Source organism: Trematomus bernacchii, unplaced genomic scaffold (assembly GCF_902827165.1).
Source record: "Trematomus bernacchii unplaced genomic scaffold, fTreBer1.1, whole genome shotgun sequence".
Taxonomy (NCBI): Eukaryota; Metazoa; Chordata; class Actinopteri; order Perciformes; family Nototheniidae; genus Trematomus; species Trematomus bernacchii.
In genome coordinates, this window is record NW_022988098.1 from 8,661,230 (window position 1) to 8,688,978 (window position 27,749).

At 41.9% G+C, this 27,749-nt stretch overlaps 1 protein-coding gene across 2 annotated transcripts; it reads right to left on the reverse strand.

The window, feature by feature from the left end:
• Positions 1–4,156: 4,156 nt before the first annotated feature.
• On the reverse strand, positions 4,157–7,156 carry LOC117475565 (zinc finger MYM-type protein 1-like). 2 transcript variants are annotated; one of them, XM_034121844.1, is made up of 4 exons: positions 6,051–7,156; positions 5,699–5,798; positions 4,619–5,146; positions 4,157–4,510 (listed from the first exon to the last, which is right to left on the reverse strand). In XM_034121844.1, exons 1-3 carry the CDS (start codon positions 7,133–7,135, stop codon positions 4,619–4,621), a joined length of 1,713 nt encoding a protein of 570 aa, XP_033977735.1. In that variant the 5' UTR covers positions 7,136–7,156; the 3' UTR covers positions 4,157–4,510. The 2 variants fall into 2 exon arrangements, with proteins under 2 accessions (XP_033977735.1, XP_033977734.1); XM_034121843.1 differs by having other exon boundaries at positions 4,157–4,495; positions 4,604–5,146.
• Positions 7,157–27,749: the final 20,593 nt, after the last annotated feature.

Below are 27,749 nucleotides of genomic sequence, written 5' to 3' on the forward strand. Positions count from 1 at the left end.
TAACATGGCGAAGCCTGTGGGCACATCTGGGAGGTCATATAGGATGATCTTCTCTTCTACCACCACAGCCACATTGAAGACTTCCAGAGGAAATGAGTCAAGCAGAGGGCCTTCATGTCCAATCAACAGTCCAACCTGCATTCCTTTCAGGATCACATCGAGGGTTTCTCCATGAGCCTAATAACAAAGACACATACATCTTAATTGACTGTTCCAAACTTGAAATGAAAACACGACAAATTGCAAGGTCATCATTTTTTCAGTCATTATTGCAATTCCTAAATTAACAATAATACTTAAACAATACACAATATTGTAACAATGAGCATTATATTGGCTATGGCAAAACCTCAAATTAAGCGAGAGAAAAGTAAATGTATAATATATAGTAATATAGTGACTTACATTCAGGGGTTAAATTGGGCCGGGGCTGTCCGGGGCTAATCCCCGGCACATAGGACGATGCTCTGACATCATCACCCTCGCAAATTTGTCATATACAAAAAACTATATGTTAAAACTTGTTTCGTTCTTAATATAGACTATATTTAGGGTCAATATGTGTTGACTTTACTTTCAAATAGCAGATCTCTCTGACCGGATATCGTTTTTTGGCTTAGTGAGCGTGTGTCTCTGCTCCGATCAGGAGTTGCAGCCCGCAGCCCCCCCGCCCGGACGCTGCTCCTCATTGAGGAGAGTCTGCAGCGGAGGCGCGAAACCACGCGACCCGTCCTGTAACACGGAGCCCGTTTCCTAAAACAAGCTAAATGTATGTGTGTGTGCATAAAGCTGAGTTCTGATCGGTCATAATAACATCGACTTTTGGTGATGATTCAATCGTTTACAGTGAAATGTACAGCATACTTTTGGCCATAATCTCGCAGCCCTATAACAGTGTTGGGACTAACGCGTTACAAACTAACGCGTTACTGTAACGCAACTACCTTTTGCGGTAACTAATAACGTTACTAGTTACCTATTCCCATTCAGTAACGCCGTTATAGTTACTGTGATTTAAATGGGTGCGTTACTGCGTTACATTATGTGGTCCAACTGAACCGAATCTCCGTGCTGATGTAATTTACAGGCGAACAGTGTTGGGCAAGTTACTTTTAAAAAGTAACTAGTAATAGTTATAGTTACTGCTCTCAAAAAAGTAACTAGTTACTTTATTAGTTACTAAATTATAAAAGTAACTAGTAACAAGTTACTTTACTTTACTTTAAAAATAATAACAATAAAAATCCAAGTTTTTGTGTTGTTCTGTGGCACAGTAAGACTAGTTTTATAGCCCCATGTACATTAGTTAGGTGCTTCAGGAGATTGGCATTGCTGTTATTCGATGTGGACAATGCTTTCTGTCCTGCACACAGTTTACATTTGACCGTAATATTTTTTGCGTCCTTTATCCCCACAAATTGAAAATAGTGGTTATATCTCCAAGTTGTAAATGCGCTGCTGCTCTCGCTGATACTTGCATCTGCCATTGTGTGTGTGTGTTAGGGGTGGGCGGATCGATCCCAAAATATCGATACTTCCGATATTACGTTACGTTTCAAAATATCGATACTAGAGCCAATAGGATCGATACTTTTATACTTTTTTTTTTCCTCTCTTCTACTCGTCAATTTAATCAAAAACTATGTGCAGACGAACACAAGTAAATGAGGGGTGATTTGTGCCAATGAACGAACTCACTGAGCAGACAATCGTGTCGATCGTCGCCTACCATGCCGTGAACTATGCCGCGAGAGAAGTGACGTGACAATCTCGTCGCCACCCCTCTCGTCTGAGAAGCTACGTGACGTCTGCGTCTGAAGTTACTTTACTTTGGTAGTTATCACCAAATAGCCCAGTAATGTTACAGCTACGTTGCTGTTCAAGCTAGACTCTATTTCAATATAGTTTTGGTATTAAAATAATGTTACACCTCTTGTATGCCCTGAATGCAAAAACAACCACAGACAAGAATATATATTTTTAATTATCAAAATGATAACAAAGGCTGAAAAAACAGGAGAAGCCTGTCTTCCCTTGGTCTCCAGGAGAAAACGCCACTGTATATCACCAAGTTTTCATATAGTTTTGTGTGTGAAATAGATCGCTGCAGTGAACACGACTTTATGTATTTGTGTATGGTTTATTTGATTTGGAGGGATGCAGTATACATAGAAGTTCAGAGAAGAGGCAACCCCTATATATTGTTTATTTCATTTCATTTTGGCACCATGGCAGAGGCAAATATAGAGTTAATGTGCGGAGATTATAATGTCACGTTTACTAAAATATGTATTGTTTTATGATGTTTAGTTGACAAAATAGTCACTGTGCTACATTTTGTTGCACTCAAGCATACATCTGAAGACAAGAGTTGTGTCCCCCTTTGGCCACAAGGGGGAGTATATATATATTGTATATATATTTTTTTTGTATAGATGTTGCAACTATACAGAGCTTTGGCAATACTATATGTAACTGAGGTCATGCTAATAAAGCTATTGAATTGAATTGAGTATACCTTTTAGTGAGCTGTCAGGAGGAAACAAAGGTTCGCCAACACATTACACTTTAATGCTGAGAAAGTACAAAGACGTGAAACGATGTGCTGCAATGTCTGTGTATTTTTGAAGAATGCCAAGTAAATGAAGAAAGTAATAACTCGCACTGAGTCTTAATACATTAGTTTATTTCTATTATATAGAAACACTATCCAATGATTTATTATGTTTGTGTTACACACACACCATTACTGAATTCATTCTAAAACCAAGAATAACCTACATACAACAATAGGGAGCCCTGGCTCAAGGACGGACAAAACAAGGACACCACACATGATTATTTTCCAATTACAATATATTTATTTAAAGAGAATAACTCAATTGTGATATCAGTTAATCAGTAATGTGTGTAGCGTACGGGTGTGTGATGTGTCAGCAGGGCCGGACTGGGACCATAGGTCAGGCCGGGAATTATACACCCAGCCAGGCCACTACCAGTTTTGTTTGGGGGCGTTTTGCTGGATGTATATATATTTACAACGTTGCTGCCCTTAGTGATAGCCCTACTGTTTGAATCTACTACTTAAATAGAAACATATGGACATAGGATATTGTTAAAAAAAAAGTGTGCATATGTATTTGGGAACCTTTCCATGTGAACATGTTTTATTTGAGGGTGGACCTCAAATGGATTAAACTCTGATCAATAACTATAGTAACTTATTGAGAGAACATGAACATAGCTTGCTTATACTGTTGTCATTACATTTCCTTTGGTTTTGTTCAGTGTTTTCATAGACATAGCCTATTGAAACAGTTTCCTCTGTACCTGCCAGTTATATCTCTCACAGGCTCCGCCCTCTACTGGACTCTATGGGTACTACCCTCTCATGCAAGCATTCACCTACTGAGATTTCTATAGACGTAGCCGGCCCCGGGGCGGGCTTACCTGAATGCGTGCGCATCTCACTTCCGTATAAAAGGAGGCCTCGCCTCCTGACCACTATCCTTTACTCTTCAGCGAGCGGAGGAAAAATTGTTCATGTTCCCTTCATGTTTTATGAACCAACACCTCCACCAAGTGGCTTTACAGTGAACTGCATGTGAGATATAAAATTAATAGCATCTTTTCAGTAGCATTAATTATAAATATTTAAGTGGTTCAATACAAGTCACTACAGCATTTCAAACTGAACTGTGAATAAATGCAATTTAAAAAAAAATAACCACAGCACAAAATGTCATAAATTGTGTTTTTTCTTTGTTTCTCTGAGGATTATTTACAAACAGGCTTATTTACATATAGCAATAACTCAGAAATGAAAAAGCTACATCGTCTAACACGAACAACCAGTTAGCATAATGATAATATATGTGTTATGTACAATGTAACTGGCAAGGCTAGAGCAAGAAAGAACATAAAGTTTGCAAAAGGTTTAAATAACAAGTATCTGTCTTCAGATTACGTGGAGGTTTTAGTCCGATGGGAAGCAGATTTTAAGCGACACCGAAGATAAACCAAAAATGTGGTGGAGCTGCAAACCGTGTAGTGTTGCTGGGACAGGACAGGAGCTATAACCGTTGGAAAATACATCACAGACAATGCAACAAACGTGGAGACAGAACAATCACTTCTGTGATAAATGCCCACTTATTAATACACTTCTAACAACCATGGGAAACCTCCTCTCTACATATAAAGTGATATCCAGCTTATTGGCCGATAGCACCTTTTTTACTGCTTTGAATAACAAAATGTGCAACAGGCAGAAAAAAGACAAAAACAAAAGGAAACAAGAAACAACTGTTCCTCTGGGGAAAATGAGTCGAACGCAACAGGTTTCCAAACAGTACTCATGTTCCTGGACTTTGTGGTTGAACAAAACATCTTAGGTATCCAAAAGTAACTTCACAACATTCTGCGGCCGTTTAATTGTCTCTCTAATGAAACGCATTTTTTTAAGGGTCGGCCATCTGTGTTTGCTGCGAGAGCTTGTGTGTGTGTGTGTGTGTGTGTGTGTGTGTGTGTGTGTGTGTGTGTGTGTGTGTGTGTGTGTGTGTGTGTGTGTGTGTGTGTGTGTGTGTGTGTGTGTGTGTGTGTGTGTGTGTGTGTGTGTCTATTTGTAGAGGAATTTTGCCCTTCTCTCCTTCTGAGTGGCAAACCTCTCAATGACTCTGGTGTTGAAGTCAGGAATGCTCCTAATGAGTTTTTTCTCAATTGACAGCATAGCCAGAGCATTCAGGCGATCCTGTGTCATGCTGTTCCTCAAGAAAGTCTTTATCCTTTTCAGAGTGGAAAAGCACCTCTCTGCCTCAGCCGTAGCCATGGGTGTGGTTACAAGAACCTTCAGAAGACTGACAGTCTCTGTGAATGTCTCCTGCAGATTATTGTCAATGAAGAACTGGAGCAGAGTAACAGCACCACTGCAAGCCCTGAACTGGTCATTGTCATAGACGAGGGACAGTTCCGTCTTGAGCTTTGCCTTGTCCAGTAGAGGGTAGGCCTCCACAGTTGTTTCCAGCGCTGCTTCAGGGAATGTTCGGCTGTGCTGCTGGAACAGGTCTCCTTGCAGGAGGGTGGAGCTGATTAGGTGTTTGGTGAAGGAAAATCTCTCCTTTGCGTGACTCAGTATGGTATCACATACCTATGAAATAATGCACAATGAAAAAATCAAGACATAATAAATAACAGAATCACCTTTTCACATCTATCAGTCATAATGTCATTAGTGTCCCCTATAAGATGTGTAACAAACAAAGAGCTTTCTTGTGAATGGAACCTATCAGAATAACAGGACATCTATCTGAGCATCAACAGAACAATATTACTGTTTAAAATTAAGTCACTACAATATATACATTTAATGACTATGTTTACACTTCATTCATTTATTGTTGGGCCCTTTCTGTCCACTGTGGTTGCTTCTGGAAGCCTAAACCTTTTCTGATCTGTCTTGATCCCCTTTGAAATGTAGAGACTGTGGGACACTTTTTGCAGTTTAGGCCTTGTTAAGTGTATACAATTCAGAATGTAATAAGCAATAGGCCTTTCCATGTGGATATTTTAACTAGCCTACCTATTTATTTAATTTACAGAAAATGGGCTTTCTTGTGAAATGTATCATTATTGTTATATGAAATGACCTATATTATGAAAGGAGCTTTTAGTCATAGAACACGTTCCTATTACTGCTTACCTCTCTAGCCAACAGCTGTTGCTCTTCATGTCCAAGTCCCCTCCGTTTCTTTGTGGGCAGCTGCTGAGATCCACTGCTTTCACCAGAAGGAATGGAGTCCCTGATCCAAACCACAAGTAACCATGTACAATTACTCATTGTGGCAAGAATTGACAAATTAACTTGACTATTTGAAATAGTAGTCAGAGATACACCTTATAAACGTTATATAATATATACATTTCCAGTAAGCCCGTTTAAGATATTTAAACAAGTATGTGTGAGTTGGTCTATTGTGTTCAGCTAAATCACATTTAGGTTTCACAGATTTCCTATAATAAGCACATCTCAGCCATTGTAAATAATGATTTACCTGATTGTTTGTATGCTGCTGGTGAACCTCTTGATGAGTCCTGTGATGTAGACAGAGTCGATGTTCCTCTTCTGCAGTTGGCTAAACAGCATGTCTACATGTGGCATGATCTTGTGGAACAATGTCAGGAAAAAGCAAAAAACTTCATCTTCCATCATTCGCACAAAGCCCCCGGCTTCTCTCACTGTTATGGGATCAAAGTCACCTGAGTCTCTGATTGTCTGGAAACACCTCAGGATGTTCTCCTTGTGCTCATATACAGTGTTAACAGCACGACTGTGAAAGTTCCATCTTGTTGTGGAAGTGCCAGGAAGTCTGTGTGCCACCACTTGATCCAGGATCGCAGTTCGCTTGAATGACCTGGAGAAAAATGCAGCAAATCCACCAAGGTCTGAAAAAAATGTTCTTATCTTGGGGATGTGGGATGTTGCCTGCTGCATAATTAGGTTCAGCTGATGCGCATAGCAGTGGATGTAGTGCGCACTACTGTACACATCCTTCACTTTCCGCTGAACGCCACCTTTAGCTCCCCTCATCACCGCTGCACCGTCATAGGCTTGGGCGATTAGTTTGCCCTGTTGTCCATCGGGGAGGATAGTGCCCAGCCTCTCCATCAGCGCGGTGGCAACTGTGTCAGCATTCGCATTCTGAAGAGGAATAAACTCAAAAAAACGCTCCTGGACGTTGTTATGCGGGTCGATGTAGCGTAGCACAAGCACTAACTGGCAGTGGGTGGAAATGTCAGTTGTCTCATCCGCCTGAATAGCTAAATAACTGGCATTTTTTACTTCCTCCAGAATGTAGTCTTTACAAACTGATAACATGCAGTCCAAAAGTTCATTTTGCACCGTCTTTGAGGTGCCTTTGAAAACCGTAGCCGTTTTAAGGTGATCCTCCAACACGCTATCTAACGAGGCCAGTAGATTAACTAAACCCAGAAAAACGCCGGGGTTGTCGGATGTGTCAGTCTCGTCGTGGCCACGCAAAGCCAGGTCAAAGCCCCCACAAAATTTCACACAATCAATTATTTTAGACAAGACGTGCCTATTCGTGTCCACTTCTTCATTGTGCTTTTTCACCGACATCTTGTACCCTTGATCTAGCTGTGCGGCTATGTTAGCTTTGCCTAGCATGGCTAGCTTAAAGGTATTTGTCATGTGTGCCTTCGTGCACTCGTGCTTTTTCATTCTTTCGGACAAATGCTTCATATCATGTACTCCCATCACAGTCCACGGGCACATCGTATCTGTCCCCGGCTGTTTGAAGAGCAAGCATGGGAAACAAAAGACAGCATTTACCTGTTTGCATCCAGCTAGCCAAGCCTTTTTTGTGTACCAGCTACTTGCGAAGCCTCGTGTATAAGTTTTGTCTTTTTCACGAGATTGCTGCGATATATTCAAATCGGGTTGGTCCGGTCCAAGGTCTTTAAGCAACAATTTATCTGCCAAACTTCTTTCGAAAGGATTGGAGATTAGCTCTTGAACAGAATTAGGCGGGGACCGAGGTCCGGAGACTCCACCTGCACACGAAGCCATCCTCATCAACTACTGCGTCAACCGGATACGAGTCACTGTCCAAACTACTCACAGACTGCACGGGGCGCTGACATTGGCGCCCCGTGACCGTCATATTTGACGACGCTGATTGGCTGAAATTATGTTTTCGCGGCATAGTTTACACGTTACAGATAGCAACAGTCAGCTGCTAGTGGCTGCTGCTGCACTGGTTGAGGGCTCCTCTCTTAGCGCCCCAGACGAGAGAAGGTACACGGGCAAGGCCAGGCAGGAAACATGTGACTTATCAGTAACTTTAGACATCGTAACACAATTTTAAACGAGATTTTATTGTAGATTATACATTTTACTGATACCAATTATATAATATTTACCTTGTTCATTAAAAATAAAAATAAAAATATATATATTTTTTAAAATATATTTTTTATTTTTATTTTTATTTTTATTTTTATTTTTTAATATGGGAAGAGGTGGGGCGGCGCCCCTAGCGCCCCTATGGACCGGCAGCCACTGGGGGCGACCCTACTTCATCACAGGCCGCCGCCGCTGCCTGCCGTGTGATGTCCCTGGGATATCACGCCGCATGGCACTTTCCAAAGAGGACCGTGTTGATCTCCTGGGAGCCCCCGTGTTTACGGAAGGGCTCTTTGGATCGATCTCCTTGCTCACGGGATAAGGAGTAATCGCAGCGTGGCTGCTTCTTGCCCATCCCCAGAGGAAGAAACACTGTCATACACTCCCCGCCTCTGCTGTGAACCCCAGTATAGGGAGCCAGCAGGTGGGTATGTGCACGTGAGTGGGATAAACCGAGTGCTGTCAAAGCACTGTGCGGGTTCAAGAGACGCCAATGCCGGCGTGCTGTTGTCAGAAAACACACCTTGCCTGGTATAATAGCTCCGATTAATGCATTTCACCGGTGAATGGGAAATACAGCGTTAATACGTGGGCGCGGTGCGTTCAGGAACCTCTGCAGGAGAACGGTGGTTTACGTTTGTAAACTCTAGTTCTGGAGTGGTGTGTGTGTGGGAAAATGCATTCAGTAAACACGGTTGCATTTATCCCAGAGTAAGAGTCATCTCTCTCCACAATTCCATTTTTTCCCCATAATGTCCGTTTCAAAGAGAGGGCATTGTGACGGCGCGCGTGGCCCCCCTCCCCCTGCGTTCAAATAACTCAGTAGAGAGAAGAGTCACCGCTGCAGACGAGAGAGAGCAGCGTGACGGTGAGACGAAGGGAGAGGTGCCGGCACGGAGATCCCATGCCCGCGGTGCCCTCCACCTCTTCGGCCCACCCCGTGGAACCGGCGTGTCGGCACTCACGGGGACGGGCTGCGCAGCAGCAGCAGAGAGCGGCCGGGTGGTGTGCTCCGTCTTTACGGAGCTGTCTGGCGGGGGGAGAAAATCTCTCCGCCCGGGACGAGAGGGCGAATCCCGCCTCCTCCCTGTACAATGCACAGATCACTACGTTTTCTAAATAAAAATGAGGTTGATCTGTATCCAAATCTAGGTGTCTTTTGTTTTCACAAATGCTACACTTACACACAATGTTAACCGTACAAATTCCCCATTCGCTGCCCCAGCTGTAGCTCCCGTAAAGAAGGTGACTAGTGGGCATGCGCAGATGAGAGGGATGAACCGCAGGGAGTGCTATCTAAAGGAAAGCGCTATGCGGTTACAGCGACATTATGGCCGGCGTATTGCTGTCAGAGAACACACTACGCCTAGAGCAAGGACTCCAGTTAATGCAGTTTACCGTAGTGGTAAAGGCTGCATTATGGCGGAGCCCGCAATCACACAAGAGCGCGTGGCGGTGCGTTCAGGGACCTTAGTAAAAACACACTACGCCTATAAAAACTCAGATTAATGCTGTTTACCGTAGTGGTGAGAACAGCATAGAGTGGCGAAGTCCCTCCCCTTCCGGTGGACCTCCATGGGACCTTATTTCGGAAAAATGATGTATTGAAGTCAATGGAGAGAGAAAGATTATCTTTCGATCCCGTTTGAATTGTGCCACGAATTACACATATGATGTTTGTCAATTTAAAAGATAATTTTGCAAGTCAAAAAAAAAAAATGTGTCGTAAAACTGTGAATTAACACATTTGTTTGTGTGAAACGCTCAATGAACTACATCTCTGGTCAACAACACACGTCACCAAGATGGCCGTCACTACTGTCTTGTCAACAAAACGATTGACTATCCTCACTATCACCACAATTAGGGATGCTCCGATCGCCAATTTTGGGGCCGATCGCCGATCGCCGGAATCAGTATCTGCCGATACCGATCGCCGATCCGATCGAGTGGGCGGGGCCTAAATGGAAGATTTAAACATCACTTTAAATCTTCCATTTAAAGTGATGTTTAAAACTCAGTTAATGGGGCTCATTCACTGGAGCTTCCACAAACAACAATCAACTTAATTATTACATTTAAATTATGTATATTATTCAAGTTTACATTCACTTTGGATAATACCACGGGAGCAAGCGCTCTCTTTTCCTCTCTCTCCCTCTCTCTCTCCCCCTCTCTCCCCCTCTCTCTCCCCCTCTCTCCCTCTCCTGACAGTCCGTCAGTATCGTCTCATGCAGCTCGCTGATCCAGTAATGTGTGAGGCCGACAGTGAAGAATAAACATATTTATAACTAGTTTAGCTTGTTCCAGAGGTAGATAAAATAGCTAAGTGTGTTAGGTCTAACTCTTGTGTGTTTTGCTCCGCTCACCGGTCCGTCACAGCGGGCGGAGCTGCAGGATTTCTGCTTCACACACACGTTGCATACCGCTATTTTACTGTCTTTTTCGGACACCTTAAAATAATGCCAGACCGGTGAAGCCATTTTGGCGAGCTTGTTTTGCCGCGTACAGAGAAAAGTGTCATGTATTTTACGTCATGCGATCGGCCCTCGCGATCGGCATGTTTAGAGAGCACCGATCGATCGGTAGAGAGTGAGTATCGGCAGATCTCGATCGGTGACCGATCGATCGGAGCATCCCTAACCACAATGAAACACGTCCTGAAGAAAGTCATGCAAAGCTGCCTGCCTGCCTTCCTTTGATTCTCTCTGAACTGCCTGGTCGTTTTAATGTTTAATGTCAACCATTTGTGCATGAAGTAGAGAAGATCGCCGATGCTAACGTTAGCGTTAGCATTTCTCCCCCGGGCTTAAATGGTGTATTATAGAATGATCACACCGGTGACAGTACTATTCAAAGGGTTCACGAAATATGACTACTACTCTTACTGTTTAACATTTTGGGTTACTTAATGTTACTTCATGTTAAGGCTAATAAAAATGACAAGGCTGTAATGCTAACTAACGTGCTAGCTACTAGCTAGGTAGCTAACTTGATCAAGCCACTCCTGGTCGTTTCATCAGACGGGAAGCAAAAGAACGAGCAAGACCCATTGCTGGTATAATAACAACCTGGTACTAAGCACACAGGCATCTTGTTAAAGTTATCTTATCTTAGCCAGCACCATATAGATAGATTATATCTATATTGCGCTGATCTTAGGTATCTGAATGGTGGAGGAAAATAATTGTGACATCACTTACGCGACTCTGGGATTTGTAGTCTTTCTAGTTACGTATTTTTCATAGTCTTATATTTCAACAGTTTTACGACAAACTGTGACTTTTTTGACATGGAAATTATTTTTTAAGATTGACAAACATCATATGTGTAATTCATGGCACAATTCAAACGGGATCGAAAGATAAGTTTTCTCTCCCCATTGACTTCAATGCATAATTTTTTCCGAAATAAGGTCCCATTACCCGGAAGTAAGTGGGCGTGACTTCGCCACTCTATTATGGTGGAGCGCGCGCAGGAGCGTGAGGCGGTGCGTTCAGGTACCTCAGTAAATAATCGGCCCTTTCTGTGTCGACCCTCCATGGGCAAATCTTCCATTCATGGGGAGTTTTGCGGCGGAACGGGTCACCAGAGAGCATCACAGCTTCATAGCTGCGGCCCCACAGCTGAGGGCTTGTCCATAAACACAATGTTATGGGGAATGGAAACTCAGCTGTGTACTAATAGGGTGGATGGACAGGTCGCTGAAACGGGGCTATTCACTCCAGTTTTGCAGCGTCCCACCTCCTTTTATGGGCATGCGAGAGGTAAATCTGTCCTCCCAGGAGGAGATGAGTTTCCTCTCATAAGAGATGCGGGCTCTGGTGCAGAAGCAGGCTGTGTCTGTTGTGCACCCTCAGCACAGAGAAAATGGTCTTTATTCCATGTACTTCCTGGTTTCAGGAAGACAGGGGAATTCAGACCTATGCTAGATCTCCGCGGCCTGAATCGCCACTTTTCCTGCAGGAAATTCCGCATTGTAACTATGAAACAGTTACTGGGCTTGTGCAGCCAGGCGATTGGTTCACCACCATCGACCTGAAAGACGCATACTTTCATGTAGAAATTGCTCCAGAGCACAGAAAGTATCTGCGTTTTGCCTTCCAGGGGATAGCCTACGAGTACAACAGGCTGCCGTTCGGCTATTCCCTATCCCCACGCACATTCAGCAAATGTGTGGCCACAGCGCTTTAACCGCTGCGCGCCCACGGCATGAGAGTTTTTCTTTTACCTAGACGACCTCATAGTCATGGCTGGGTCCCGGGAACAGGCAATGTTCAAATGATTAGAAGCAGGAAAATAATTTATAACACACAATGAACATTAACACAAATTTGAAAACATTTTCAAAACACCCATTACTTCATATTTTTAAGCAGTTTCCTTCAACTGTTTCTTTCCGCTTTTCACAAGGTCCTGTATTTTTTGTGAAATGTAGAAACCGGCCAACTTTTCCCTCTCGGTCTTCTCCACGTTTTGTGAATTCAGCCATCCTCTGAAGCACTCTTGAAAAGAGAAAGGAAAAACAGATTCACTTTTAGCTTTGTGTTATGATTACTTAAAGGGGACCTATCATGCAAAATGCACTTTTGTACGTCTTTTATACATGAATATGTGTCCCCGGTGTTCCAGGGAACTCACCAAGTGTCAGAAAACACAACCCTCTCTATTTTCCTCCATACCCAAATCTCTAAAAAAGGGGGCTGCAACGGATCTGATAAAAACTGATCCAGATTTGAACACTGTCCTGACGTCAGGACGGTGGCGCTACGGCTATTGGGCCAACTCTCCACCTATCAGGGGAATGTGGGGTTGGGCCACGACCGGCCATTGCCGCTCGAAAGCGCTGGAGACGCTGTAGTACATATGCCAGGCCTGTAAGTGACGCTGTAGTCTGCCACAAAAGCAGTGAAGTAAACTTCCCCCCCATAGTTACCATGGTTACCCTTCTGTTTATTCTCCGCTGTGGCTTTTTTTCTCCCTCCCCGAGGCAAGCGTTTGCTCCCGCTGCTTTAATTCAATGCAATCCCTCCCCGTCGAGGCAAGCACTGTAATTCTCTCCGGTTAGTCCACCAGCAGATGACAAACACCCACCTCTCCGCCTCTTCCAAGGAACGAGGGGGGCCGTGCGGCAGAGTTTCAATTTCAGTTTGTTTCGCCGGTCAAGATGTCCGTTAAAGTTTAAATCTTCCGGACAAAATTAGAAAAGTGCCGGTCAAAGGTCTTCTTTGTTATTTATTGAGCTTTGAAACAAATGAATAACGACTCTATATAATAAAGCACGGAGGACAGCCCAGCAGCTGATCAGAGCACGTCTCCCCTCTCCTGCAGGGGGGCGTGGTCAGCAGAATCAGACCCGTAGACAGCAAACAGCACATAGAGCGAAATGAGACATGGCTAAAATGCATGATCTGTTTGGTATTTTGAAAACAGAAACGTATAAATATACCTTATATAGGTATGGCCCTACAATATATAATTTAAATATAGCATGATAGGTCCACTTTAAATATGTGCACTGTGAGATGAAAAAGAAAAATGTATCAAATTTAGTTTGAACATTCACTGTGATTGGGTCTATTATCCACGCAATACACCATATTACATTTTTTTCTTAATTTACATTATTTAATTTCATATTCTGTTCTTGTAAATATCATATTCTATTATATTAAATGTATATAAACTTTTTGCACTACTTTTTATTTTGTATTTTATTGTATATGTTGCATTGTTGGAGGAGCTCAGGTCAGAAGAATTGCATTGACATTTCTACACTGCAGCTGCTGAGCATATGAGAATAAAACCTTTGAATCTTGAATCCAACACTTTCTTCAGTGGAAAATCCTAAATTGTAGGATAGTTTGGCCATAATAATGCTTTATGATTACATTTCTAGTGAGAAGTGTATATTTTACTTTCAGAATCTACCTCCAGTGGATGTGTAGGATCTACACAGGGTATATGCAGGAATCCTGAAGTCAAATGTAATACCTTTTAAGACCTTTTTTAAGACCCTTTCCATACATTTTAAGACCTCATCGCCACTTTGAGTTTTAACCGGTTACATTGGCGACACACTTTACCTATATATATATATATTGATTGTCCTCCCTCCTTATCTTCCAACCATTTGGTCGCAAACTTGCATTTCCCCATAACGATGTTGTTTAACAACCGGCGTAAACGGACCTTCGCCCGCTATCAAGCAGTGAGCGTGCGATGTCCTGTTCAGACAACCCGGTATCACGGCAAGACGTGAACATGTAACGATCTACCATGCTGGGAGACGTGAATATATCACGGTTTCGTCCCTTCAAACGTGACAGTTACACGGTATTGTTATCATGGCCCAACCAGTGGAGAAATACCCGGAAGTGCCAAGCAAATGGTCTACCGCGCCTATTGGTCGGTTTTTATTGTCAAAATTAGATGTTTTTAATTTATTTTTTAATCGTCACACTCAATTTTGCCGATTTTCTTGTTGCCCTAGCTGGTCGACACCTCTTTTAGCAGAAACAAAGGCTACATTAATGTATTAAATCGATGTTAATCCATGTGTGTGGAGGTGAGGATGTGGAATTAACGGACGTGACGTTGTGCGATTGCGTTGCCAGGCAACGCAATTTACAAACTCTTCAACTACAACCCTAATTATATTTTAAAACATTTTAGAAGGCCTCACGAAATACTTTAATGTAAATTAAAATGTAAATGTGAAGGGGTGTGTGTAATGTGGTGATTGACATTATTCACCCACGGATCTATGGGTTGGGGGTATTGTTCCGCACGGACATTTTAGTTAAACGGACTTACTGTTGATGTGAAATCCGAAAAAAAATACGTTATACACCATAACGGTGCACAGCTGATATAAAAGGACTTGTCGTTTTTAAAGATATTACTGATTTTCTTTGAATATAAGAATGTAAATACTGAGTTGAGAGAATAGTCAGGGGATTTGGGTGATGGGAGACACATCTATGGATTCAGAATTTCAATAGCTTACTGTTAAATGACAGATATACCTTTCTGTCTGTGATGTTTTACAAATCAGATATTATAAGTAAAACATGTGAAATAATATAGCAATATCCTGTACAATTATGTGAAAACATGAATAAAACTACACATGTTCAGATGTTATACATACACAAGTGTCCTACACTAATAATACAAAGTTATTATGGCTGTATGCACCGCCTAGTGGTTAAAGCACGTTATTGAATTAGTTGTGTATATGATATATCAATGATCCTTAGAAAATCTTGAAATCTTGAAAGGGATATGCAATAATGTCAATCACCACATTACACACACCCCTTCACATTTACATTTTAATTTACATTAAAGTATTTCGTGAGGCCTTCTAAAATGTTTTAAAATATAATTAGGGTTGTAGTTGAAGAGTTTGTAAATTGGGTTGCCTGGCAACGCAATCGCACAACGTCACGTCCGTTAATTCCACATCCTCACCTCCACACACATGGATTAACATCGATTTAATACATTAATGTAGCCTTTGTTTCTGCTAAAAGAGGTGTCGACCAGCTAGGGCAACAAGAAAATCGGCGAAATCAAGTGTGATGATTAAAAAATTAATTAAAAACATCTAATTTTGACAATAAAAAACGACCAATAGGCGCGGTAGACCATTTGCTTGGCACTTCCGGGTATTTCTCCACTGTTTGGGCCATGTTAACAATACCGTGTAACTGTCACGTTTGAAGGGACGAAACCGTGATATATTCACGTCTCCCAGCATGGTAGATCGTCACATGTTCACGTCTTGCCGTGATACCGGGTTGGTTCAGATGACCTAAAATCCAACGGGATGCCATAATATATTGTCGATAAATTGAGGGATATACGCTATATTTTATTAACACCAGTATGTACTTTATACATCCACCTCGAGTGTTTGTCTCTGCACCGGAAATAATTTAATTTTAAAGTTCAACCGCATATTATATAGACTATATCAGCGCCACACCTGCGTAACACATGGTGCCTCTTGTCTGAACAATCTATTCTTGTCGACTTGCAGCCTAAATACAAACATAACTCCACTCTCCTACCACTGCTTACCTCTAATGAGCCTTGGTAGAACTAGTGTCCGAGTCATGGGGTCCAGAACTGACTGAAGACATGTGGAACAGAGGACAGGCATGGGTTCCATGTACAGGGAACTGGAACTTTGAACAGGTGGTTTCATCTTTTCTGCCTGAAGATTCACAAGTTCTTGATCAGGTGTTTGATGTGGGCTGGCATAGATAGATAGATCGTACTTTATTGATCCCAAATTGGGAAATTGTTTAATGATCCTTTCTGCAGCGATGAATAAAGAAAACAAAGAAAACATTTTTAATAATAGTAATGATGGTAATAACAATAATATTAGTATAACTATTTATAGCACTTACACAATTGCAAAGTGATTCTCCCAACAAAAATAAAGAACAAAACAATACCAACAATAAAAAATCAAATGATTATAGGAATGTTAAGAGACAAAGAAATTATAAACATTCTGATAGGCCGACTACAAAAGGTAGACTCAATGGCTCTTGATGACATCAATGCGCAGTCCCAATAGATGCTGTTGTATAAAAATAAATAGATTTCTTCTATTTTGTGTTGGATGATTTGTTTTATTGATTGCTGATGGATGTATATATATAGGGTTTATTGAACAGCAGTAAAGCATTAAGTTGCTAAATTAACATACACTGAACTGTAAAACAACTTACCACTATTTAGGAAAGGCTCTGATCAGGAGGGTTGACTAGTAGGGACAGCAAAGAGGTGGAGGAGGTCTATGTACAACCATTGGTAGATGTTACACCTGAAAGAAAGATAAGGAAATAAAAGAAGACAGGAGTACAAACATCCTCTTAAAGGTGGGGTAGGTAAGTTTGAGAAACCGGCTCGAGATACACTTTTTGTTATATTCCATGGAATGCTCTTAACATCCCGATAGCAATGAATATCTGAAGTGCTTTGACAAAAAATCCATAAAAGAATGTCATCTGTGGAAGCCGTAGTACTGTAAAAAGCACGACCAATCATTTTAGCCGGCCCGGCTAAAATAACTGGATGTCCTACCTGCCTGTCAGCCTTCCATCGGGGCACAAACTTATCTCGTGCCCTCATTGGTCATGTGCGCGTTCGTGTGTGTTGGAGGAGGGGCTCTGTAAGGAAGTGGCAGATTTTTTCCGGTTGTGGATTTTCAAATTCTAGCGCACTCGAGCTGGTTTCTCCAAAATGACCTACCCTACCTTTAAGTAAAAGACCTGAGCCTGTTTTTTCAGTCTTTACAATGCACTGTTGGAAAATACCTTCCAAAGGCTAAATTCAAACTCAATACCATAAATAACTGGGTACCAAAGTGCTTTACCTGATAGAACATGTTCCACATGGAACAGCAACCATCCGGCTCGGCCTTTTGCTGCATATCATCTCCTCCCTCTCCACTTTCCATTAGATCTCTACTGTCCAATAAAACTGAAATTCCCCAAAAAAATCATATTAAAAAAGTTAAAAACAATAACTTGCTTTTGGCATTGAAATGGATTAGAATCTCACAATTTCCTGGATGTCAGGAAGTCCAGGAAGTCATTCCCTTCAAGTCCGCAGCCAGTCATAGGAGTTCAAATGCAAAGCCTGAACGATGACAAGAGTGGGAGACTTACATTTTACAATTATATTTTTAATTAATACCAGAGCAGTGTGTACATAGGCCCTGTACGACATGCAAAGAACAGATCAAATCCCCTGACAGACTCACACACTTTGGTGATATCCTCTTCTGATAATGTTTCATTTTTTAGCAGCAAAGTAACATTACTCAAAGTATATGTCAGACCCAACTCATTTACAGTATGTTTTGCATCTCCTCAACAATGGTCTGTATCATTGAGTAGAAAAAAACTGTCCCTACAATTTCAGGTAGATTAACACACATTTGTAAGAAAGGTTTACAATGAAGCACAAAAACCCTCTTTGTATTAAGCGAGCTGCCACACAAAGTACTGCTTAACATGCTAACCTTGGGTAGAGAGCTGAAGTTAGCTAACTTCATGTTCAACACAAAACCTCTAATGGCATTACATTGACGATTTTAAACAAAACGTAACTCTCTCAACTTGTAAGATAACGTTAAGTTAAGTTAACCTTAAATAACTACATCACGTTTTTCAGGGGAAACACAAACTGCAGAAAACGTTAGCTGCTAACTCATACATGCCAACCTTTCCAAATCCAAAAGAGGTAGGTTTGCGCGCGGCAAATGTGCACGCCCAAATTAGGTAATCAGAAGAAATGGAACCCCAGTAATTACATGTATAAACCATGTATTTAACATATATTGCATCATTTTATGCATTTTTCAGAAAAAGTGGTAGTTTGGTAAACAGTGACATCAACGACATGTTTGGTCTGTAAAATGCCCGAAAAGTAAAAGAATGGGAGATAAATATCCCAAAGTCTCCACATTTTATTATATTTTTAATGTGTTTCTGGTCCTCTTTCAGTTGCATTGTTGGAGAAGCCTGTGACATAAGATTTTCAACGACATAATTACTCTGTAGCTATGTTAGTTTGACAATAAAGAACCTTGAACCTTGAACCTTGACAGTGTAGATCAGGGGTGCCCAACCTTTTTTGAACCGAGAGCTACTTTTAAAGTGGCCAGTCTGCCGAGATCTACCAGTCCAAATAGAGAGGTGCAGCCATTACTGACAGCCGACTACCAGGTAAATACACACTTCTACTTGTATAAAACTGACCTTTGTACGATTAATACTTCATAAAATACTGCAGATCCTTTATCTTACCTCTTTCTAATCTACACACACACAAGTATTTAACTGAAGTTACACAACAGTGTTGTTGATACAGAGTTGGGAGTTTATTCACACGTCACAAACTACAGTGGGTCATGTTTTCAAGAAACATTGAACAGTGCTGCCACATATGACACAGGAAAAAAAGAAAAGACTGAACCCTTTCTTTGTCATTATATAAAAATAGTGTTGCTACAAAAGTAATAAGACAACTCAGATCTGAAGCTACACAGGAATCTGCTGCCAGAGTGCAATAAAAAAGACAAAATGAATAGAATCAAACCCTTTTCTTTTTTTGCATTTTAGTAGAGTATAAAAAGAAATGCCTTTAAAATAGGATGCAAGCAACACTAGTTTCTTAACCTGAATTGATAATAGACTATAATCAATTTAAACAGAACAGATCTTAAAGTTTGCATTCTTATACCATTTTGTACAATACTTATAATGAATAAGTTCAAACAAACTAAAACTTACAGCTGATTAATAACGGTATCTAACTTGAGTTTTTATTATATCAAAAACCTGTTGAAATGCTACTGCTATTTTTACTGTCCCCAAAAAGCGCGTCGGCAGCCTCCAGGAATGCTTCTTTCACAACCTCGCCGTCTTTGAAAGACTTCATGTGTTTTGCAAGAACGTGACTAACACGATAAGACGCTATGGTAGCAGCCTTGCTCTTGTTGTTGGGCCTGGTGAAAATGGACTGCTGTGCATTTAGCTGTCCTTTCAGGTCCCTCACCTTTGGGAGCGTAGGGCAGAATTAGGAGGGAATTCCGTCTCGTAGCGTTTGTGCACTGTTTTGAAATGCCGCTCCTAAATTACCCTTCTTCGATAAAGCCACGCTCGCATTGCAGATGAGACAGATGGACTTTGAATTGGAATAGATACAAAAATAATCATCCTCCCCACTCGGAGTGAAAATTATATATTTTGGGCTCTTTTGCTTCTGCCATAATTGTGGTCTTGTGTGTGCGGACTGCACAGCAGACTAGTGCCCACTGCCCACTGCCCACTGCCTACCAGCCACGCCCCGATAAATCACAAAGCTTTGATGCGTTCAAGTGCATTATTCTGGCACAGGAAGATTATGTTATAGGACATTAACGATAAAACAGAATATTGTCGTTCTATTTTTAGACACATCTCGCGATCGACTGAAACACAGAGGACTGTTTGTATGATGGGATCACAGACACGCTGCAAACGGTGTCCGCCAAAAGTCGAGTCCAGTGTCTATGTAGTGTCATTTTTATTTGTTATTGTTTGGGAAGATTGAAAATCGGTAGGGAGAGTCAGCTAAGTCGGTAGGCGGTAGAAACATGTCAAAAGCGGTAGACTACCGCCCAAATCGGTAGGGTTGGCAGGTATGCTAACTGTTGTTAGCTAAGACAGCTAGCCTCCTAGCAAACATAAGGTTAAGTTAACATTAACGTAACGTTGTAAGAAAGCAAAACGAACATTCGAGAAAGCTTTTACTCTCAGACTTGGTGAAATTGTGTAGTGTTGCTTACCTCCAGAAGGACTTTTAGCGCGTTTCCCAGTAGACAGAGCTGTCAGAGCGGTGCCTCTCAGAAGAGCAGCCGCTGGGCGGAGTCACAGAAACGCTCAACTGATCTTCACTCCTCAACCGTTGTGCCGTTAGTGCCAGTCAAAACATACCGCTTTGTTTCAACCACTGCCATCTCGCCGTCCGGCCGTGTCCCGCCCTCTCTGTCTGTCTGTGTCTGTTTCAGTTTAGCCAGCAAGACTGCTGTTAGACCAGCATAAATACCAGCTTCACCAGCATCCAGTTTAACTACCAGCTAAAACCAGTATAGACCAGCATAGACCAGCATAGACCAGCATGACATCCATGCTGGTCTATGCTGGTTTAGCTGACCAGGCTGGTCTTGAACCAGCCAGAACAGCCTGGCCAGCTTGTGCAGCCTGGTAAACCAACTAAACCAGCCTAAAACCAGCCTAAAACCAGCCTAAAACCAGCTAAAACCAGCTAAAACCAGCTAAAACCAGCAACCATCTTAAGCTGGTCTATGCTGTTTTTTTCAGCAGGGAGTAAGGCGTTAGTTTGTAACGCGTTACGGGCCGTCTCCACGGCAGCGTTAAAAAAATCTTGGAGGTGGGCGTATCTGAAGCTTGAGGATTTTTTGCGAGCAACCAATCACATGAATCTCCCGCCCGCGACATACGAAGCAAAAAAGCCCAAAGTAAACTGGATATAAACTCCCCAAAACAGGCGAAAACCTACCACTGTCTCTGCCACCTCCCTCCATGCCTGGCTCCTCCGGTTTATATCCCGGTAGGTCTGGTCATAAAGCACCGGGTGATTGATTCGCTACCGCTAATTTCTCCTCCATGTTTTGGAATATGAGGAAATGACCTGCGGTATTTCTCTCCCAGCATACACGCCGTTTGATTGGCTAGAGCTTGAACTGTCAGATTTGCGTACACGGGATTTGATTGGCTGACGCTTCCTCCTCAGCTTCAAAAGTTGAACATTGTTCAACTTTGGATCTTGAAAATCCTGAGAATCTCCGCTCGCCTGCCCACAATGCATTTCGGCGAAAGCGAAAAAAAGTGACGTCACCCCATTCAAAGTGAATGGGCAGAAGCGTTTCAAGATTTTTTAACGCTGCCGTGGAGACGGCCCGTTAGTCCCAACACTGCAGGCGAATACAGTGATGTCCTCTCACAGTACCATGGAAAAGTGAAAGTGACCAGAGAGGAGTGATGATTGGTTAACGCGGGGTAACATTTCAGGGTAAGCCAATCAGAGACAGAGTTGGGCGGGTCTTGCCTTATGGGGAAAATACACAGACACACAAACACTTGCTAACACACACACACATACACGGCAACGCCCACCACCAGCACACACACACACAATGGCAGATGCAAGTATCAGCGAGAGCAGCAGCGCATTTACAACTTGGAGATATAACCACTATTTTCAATTTGTGGGGATAAAGGACGCAAAAAATATTACGGTCAAATGTAAACTGTGTGCAGGACAGAAAGCATTGTCCACATAGAATAACAGCAATGCCAATCTCCTGAAGCACCTAACTAATGTACATGGGGCTTAGTCTAATGGCGCGTTTCCACTACACGGCCTCGCTCGGCCCCGCTCGGTATGGCTGGGCCTCGTTAGGACTGGCTCACTTTATGGCGCATTTCCATTACAGTTTAGGAACTGGGGCAGTATCTATAGTAACGCAGTGTAGGCGGAGCCGTGACGTGATCTTCAGAGGACCCCAGAAAAACAACACAGCCGTTAGCTGTTAGCACTCAGAGCTCACAGCTCACAGCTCCTCATATATGTTCAGAAACTAGACAAAAGTTAAACAAGTACAAACCACAGACTGCCTGTGTCATGGTGAATACAGTCGCTGCTTTATTTATGTCTGTATAGGCCGTTGTTGTGAGTGTGGACGGTCGGAGCATATACTGCGTTAGCTTAGCCAATCTCCATTTAGAAAACAAGCATTTTAAAAGGTTTTTTCCCCTGCCGTCTGTCTGCAGACTTGACAAAGCATTAATTCATGGTTTTTACTAACCGGTATCAGTATGTTGTTACTTCGGCATCATTTTGAAACGTGTATTACAATTAAATCACGGTCAAATATGTCCATCTTGTTGTAGTTGTTGCCCCCTTGCCAGCGACGCTCTCTCTAGTTTAGCATACTCAGCCCGACTCAGCCTCGTTGTCTCTGGCCCTGGCCCCACAATTTTATGAGGCCAGAAAAACTGTGAATTAGGACCCGCCGGCCGGTACTAGGCCAAGTGGAAACGCAACCAAAGACGGGCCGCTGACGTCACAGCCCTCTTATGCCGCATTTCCACTACACGGTCGGCCTCGGCAACGCTCGGTACGGCTCGGTACGGCTTGGCCGCGTTGGGCCTTAACAGGGCCGACTCACTTCATGCTGCGCTTCCATTACAGTTTAGGAACTGGGGTAGTTACTATAGTAACGCAGTGTAGGCGGAGCCGTGACGTCATCTTCAATGAGAACTCCAGAAAACACAACACAGCCGTTAGCTGTTAGCACTCAGAGCTCACAGCTCCTTATATATGTTCAGAAACTCGACAAAAGTTAAACAAGTACACACCACAGACTGCCTGTGTCATGGTGAATACAGTCGCTGCTTTATTTATGTCTGTATAGGCCGTTGTTGTGAGTGTGGACGGTCGGAGCATATACTGCGTTAGCTTAGCCAATCTCCATCTAGAAAAACACGAATTTTAAAAGGTTTTTCGCCTGCCGTCTGTCTGCAGACTTGACAAAGCATTAATTCATGGTTTTTACTAACCGGTATCAGTATGTTGTTACTTCGGCATCATTTTGAAACGTGTATTACAATTAAATCACGGTCAAATATGTCCATCTTGTTGTAGTTGGAGCCCTCTTGCCAGCGCTCCTCTCTCTAGTTTAGCATACTCAGCCCGACTCAGCCCTGTTTGTTGGCCCCGATAGAACCACAATTTTGTCGGGCCAGAAAAGAGGTGAAAAAGTGGCCCCGGGCCGGGCCGGGCCGTAACTAGGCCTAGTGGAAGCGCAACCAAAAACGGGTACGGCACCGACACGGCACGCTTAAAGCGAGCTCCGCGCTGTAGTGGAAATGCGCCATTAAACCGGGCTGCGGGCTGTAGTGGAAACGCGCCATTAGTCCCACAGAGGGGAAATGTGCGTAGTTACAGCTACATAGTTTGATGGTATTTAGCAGCAGCAAGTTACACAATTTACAAAATACACACCTTGTAACAGTTCTAAGGATTTAGCAGTCAGGTATATATTACACAGTTGTTAACGGCATTTATATATTGCACATATTGCACATAGTTTGTTGGTATTTAGCAGCAAGTGGTGATATAGTCTGTGTTGTGAAAGAAAAGCTAAAATATGGGAAATTACTTTATTATTACAAAAAAGAACCGTATATCTAAGACCATTTACAAGTAAAACACAAAGAAAATAACGTTATTTTACTTTGCAAAAGCCTTAGTTTACATTAACTATCACGTTTTTTGCCCAAAGAATCTGTAATTTTACAAGAAATGTTTTTGTAATTCCATTAAATGTTTTTCTTTTAACATATATTAATTGTTATAATAGAGTCATACACCTCTAGAAAAACAGAATAAATATTTTTTTAAATGATAAAAAAGACAGAAGATTATTGTTTTAAAAAATACCGTAAATTCACGATTCAAGGCTTTATTGTCATTTGTACATTATCTTCAGTGTAGACATGGCAATGCAAAACTGAAGTCACAGGCCTTTGTGAACTGCGTGATGTCGACTCATTGATACACAGCTTACAGCATAATGTGCTTGCAGCAAAAGAGCATTCTCTATCACATCCACAGTTTCACATCACATTTAGGGCCATCTACTCGCTCCATCTATCAAGGGTGAAGCGGCAGCTCATATCTCACACTGTCTCCAATGTTGTGGGGAGTAATATCAGAATGAATCAAGTATTGTTCATATCAATTATTGATCAGTCATTTGTATTTCTTTCATGTTCACAATAATGACTTACAAGAACGTTGACTTTGTATAACAGTAAAAGGAACACTGTGCAGTTGTATCCCTACATTCAAGGGTGTAACTTTGGTTTGAGAAGTGGGGGGGGACACAAAACAGGGGGTCCTCCGCAATGAAATATTTTCTCAATTTAATTCCATTTCCTGCCTTTCTACAAATATATTAGGGACTATAGTGTTAACAAATCCAAGAAAAATGTGTAGTGTATATAATGAGTGTGCACACTTATCTAGTATCCTATCCATGTGAACCTGTTTTATTTGTGATTACCTGACATCCTCTGGGGGTGTCCGGGGGCATGCACCCCGGGAAGATTTGTTTCTTTAAATTGAAGTTGAATGCATCAATCTGGTGCACTTTGAGGGCAACATTAAGAGATTTATGGATACAGTTCTCAACACTCATATGAAACAGAACTGTATATATTTCAATAATCAAAATGCCATTAGAATATGCTCACAACCAATAACAAATCATTGATAAACTCCTCTCTCCTATCTTTATCTTACCTAGTCTGCATTTTTTCTTTTTATTTATGCATATTTGACTAATCACTCCCCTTTCAAACTGTGTTTTTTATTTTGTACTGACCTATAGTACACATTGGAAGGATTTCTTAACTTATTTTATATACAACTATATATTACATAGATGGAAATATTTGTTTACATAGATGACCAAACTGTTTGAGACCCACTGAGATAACTAGACTAAAGTTTACAACCTAATCACTCAGAGTCCTTTACCTCCCTGAGCTGACGTTATCTCTCTCAGTCCGACAGGAGAGGACTCTCCCTCTCCTTATTGTTGAAACAGCTTCTAATCTCCGTTAGCTCCGAGCTAGCACCAGATGCTAACAACAACCCACGTAACTCTCTCTCTCTCTCTCTCTCTCTCTCTCTCTCTCTCTCTCTCTCTCTCTCTCTCTCTCTCTCTCTGTCTCTCTCTCTCTGTCTCTCTCTCTCTATTTCTCTCTCTCTCAGTCTCTCAAAGTCAGACAGGAAAGAGCTCTCCCTCTCCTTATTGTTGAAACAGCTACTAATCTCCATTAGCTCCGAGCTAGCACCAAATGCTAACAACAACCCCTGTAACTCTCTATGTCTCTCTCTCTTTCTATCTGTCTCTCACAAGATGTGCTCGTGCCACACACACACAGACGCTCCTCCGTGACGATGACTGCTTGCGTACATTTTCTTTTTAAAAATTAAAAAAAATTAAAAAGTGGGGGGGACACAAATGGGATTTTGAAAAGTGGGGGGGACATGTCCCCCCTGTCCCCAGTGGAAATTACGCCCATGCCTACATTTGTATTTAAAACAAGTAATCAGTGTTTGCAGTACGTCTTAAATATACCTTGTATCTTTAGGAAAGCAATTTTGTGAAAGATTTTTGATGAGTAATCTTATTGTCTCTTAGGCGTAGTCTCTAAATGAAAGGCTTTTTACAGCTCTACAGTGTTTTTAAACAATGTGCTGTTCTCATTACAGCAAGCATCTATTATTCAATGCATTTCACAATAGCTTTTTGTATGCGGTTTGCATTAGTACATATGTGGCCCATTACCCTGCCAGCGAGGGCAGAACATCAGGGAGGTCGGAAATGCAAACAGTATAAAGCTTTGTGCAGAGCTTAATGAATCCTTAGAGAAGGCTACAAACACTACAAACACTTCTCCCTATTCCTCTCCAGGGCCAGCTGTATTCAAAGAAAGTGTAGGACTTACTGTGCAAAATACACACAAACGCAAAAATACACAAACACACATGTATATACACACACACTCGCGGGCTTCCCCCAGACCAGTAATCCAAACGAAAATATCTTCCCTCCTATTTTGATCATTTGCTCCGCTAATAATCAATCCGATCGATCCAGAGAAGAGGAAACTTTAAAAGGCCTTTTTCTCAAAATGATGACTCTGTAACAGTCATTATATAATGTGACATATTTTGCTTAATATTTGGAGTACAAAAACAATCCTGATATCATTAGAAAGCTAGGAATCTCCTCTTTCCAACAGTGTATACAACTCAAAATGTGTCTTCGGGTCAATGCGACTGATTTCGATGGAGCAGGTCACTTTGCATTAGGTAAAATAAAGCAGGCAGACAACAGGCAGAATATGTACATTTTAACCCACTCAAATGCGGGACATAGTCTCAATTTGTGGGACGTGGGACAAATAATAAAAATGCTGTGTGTGCAGTCCCGCACAAAGCGGGACACCTGGTCACCCTCCACACACACGGTGCTGACCCTCACACGCACACGCTTCAAATCAAGTTGCATAAATGCTTGAGCTACGTTTTTATTATAATTACTGTGAAATCTGCCTATTATGTTTTCATCATTATTACAACAAATACACACTTGCAACTGATAACACTGGCAATGATTTTATATTTATTAGACTGTTAAAAAAAAAAGATCATGCTTCAAATAAGTGGGGGTACGGCGTACCCCCGCGTCCAACGCCCACTACACCACTGGGATCATACCTGTGTTTAGTCTAGAACAAGGTAAATGTGTGCATTTTATTATAAAGTTGTGTATATTTACAGACTGTTGCAGAATCTTATAAACATCAGGTTTACAACTAAAAGAGCTTTACAAAAAAGTAACATAATTAAAGATGTTTGGAGATTTATTTGAGTTATTAATTTACATTTGTTGTCAAAGAGATGCTGATTTGAAACCGTTGTTACATACAATTACGGCATTTCCTGTTTCTGCCGGAGAGAGGGGAGTTTGTCCCAAAGCTTGCCGCTGTGTTTACTCCCTCCATCTGACAGGAGGGAGCCTCATGTGTCACTCCACGGAGTTCACTCAGTCACGGAGGGGGAGTGTGTAGTAGGGGTGGGCGGATCGATCCCAAAATATCGATACTTCCGATATTACGTTACGTTTCAAAATATCGATACTAGAGCCTATAGGATCGATACTTTTATACTTCCCCCCCTCTCCTCTACTCGTCAATTTCATCAAAAACTATGTGCAGACGAACACAATTATATGCGCTCTCCTTTTCTTCTCTCTCCACTGCTGTCCTCCTGTCCTCGAGGCTCGCGCAGCGCGCTCCCTGCCTGAACGCCGATTATCAAGCTGACTGACAGCAGCAGCCAGCGACTCGCGAGTGCGACACACACACACGCATGATGGCTGAGAGAAAGAGGAGCGTTGTGTGGAGCTATTTCACAACTGTCAATGAAAACTGAGTGAACTGTGATGTGTGCAAGAAGGCAGTTCGCTACTGTGGCCACTTTGTATTGTTATTGTTCATGTTTGCACTTTACATTTGTAAAAGTAAAACGTTTATTTGTCTATGAAAACTGTCCTGTCTTTAATCATGAAAATGAATTTAGATTTAGTCTATTTATGATGCATTCAGCTCAAAAATCATGTCATGCAGCTCTCCCCTATATGAAAGTACATAAG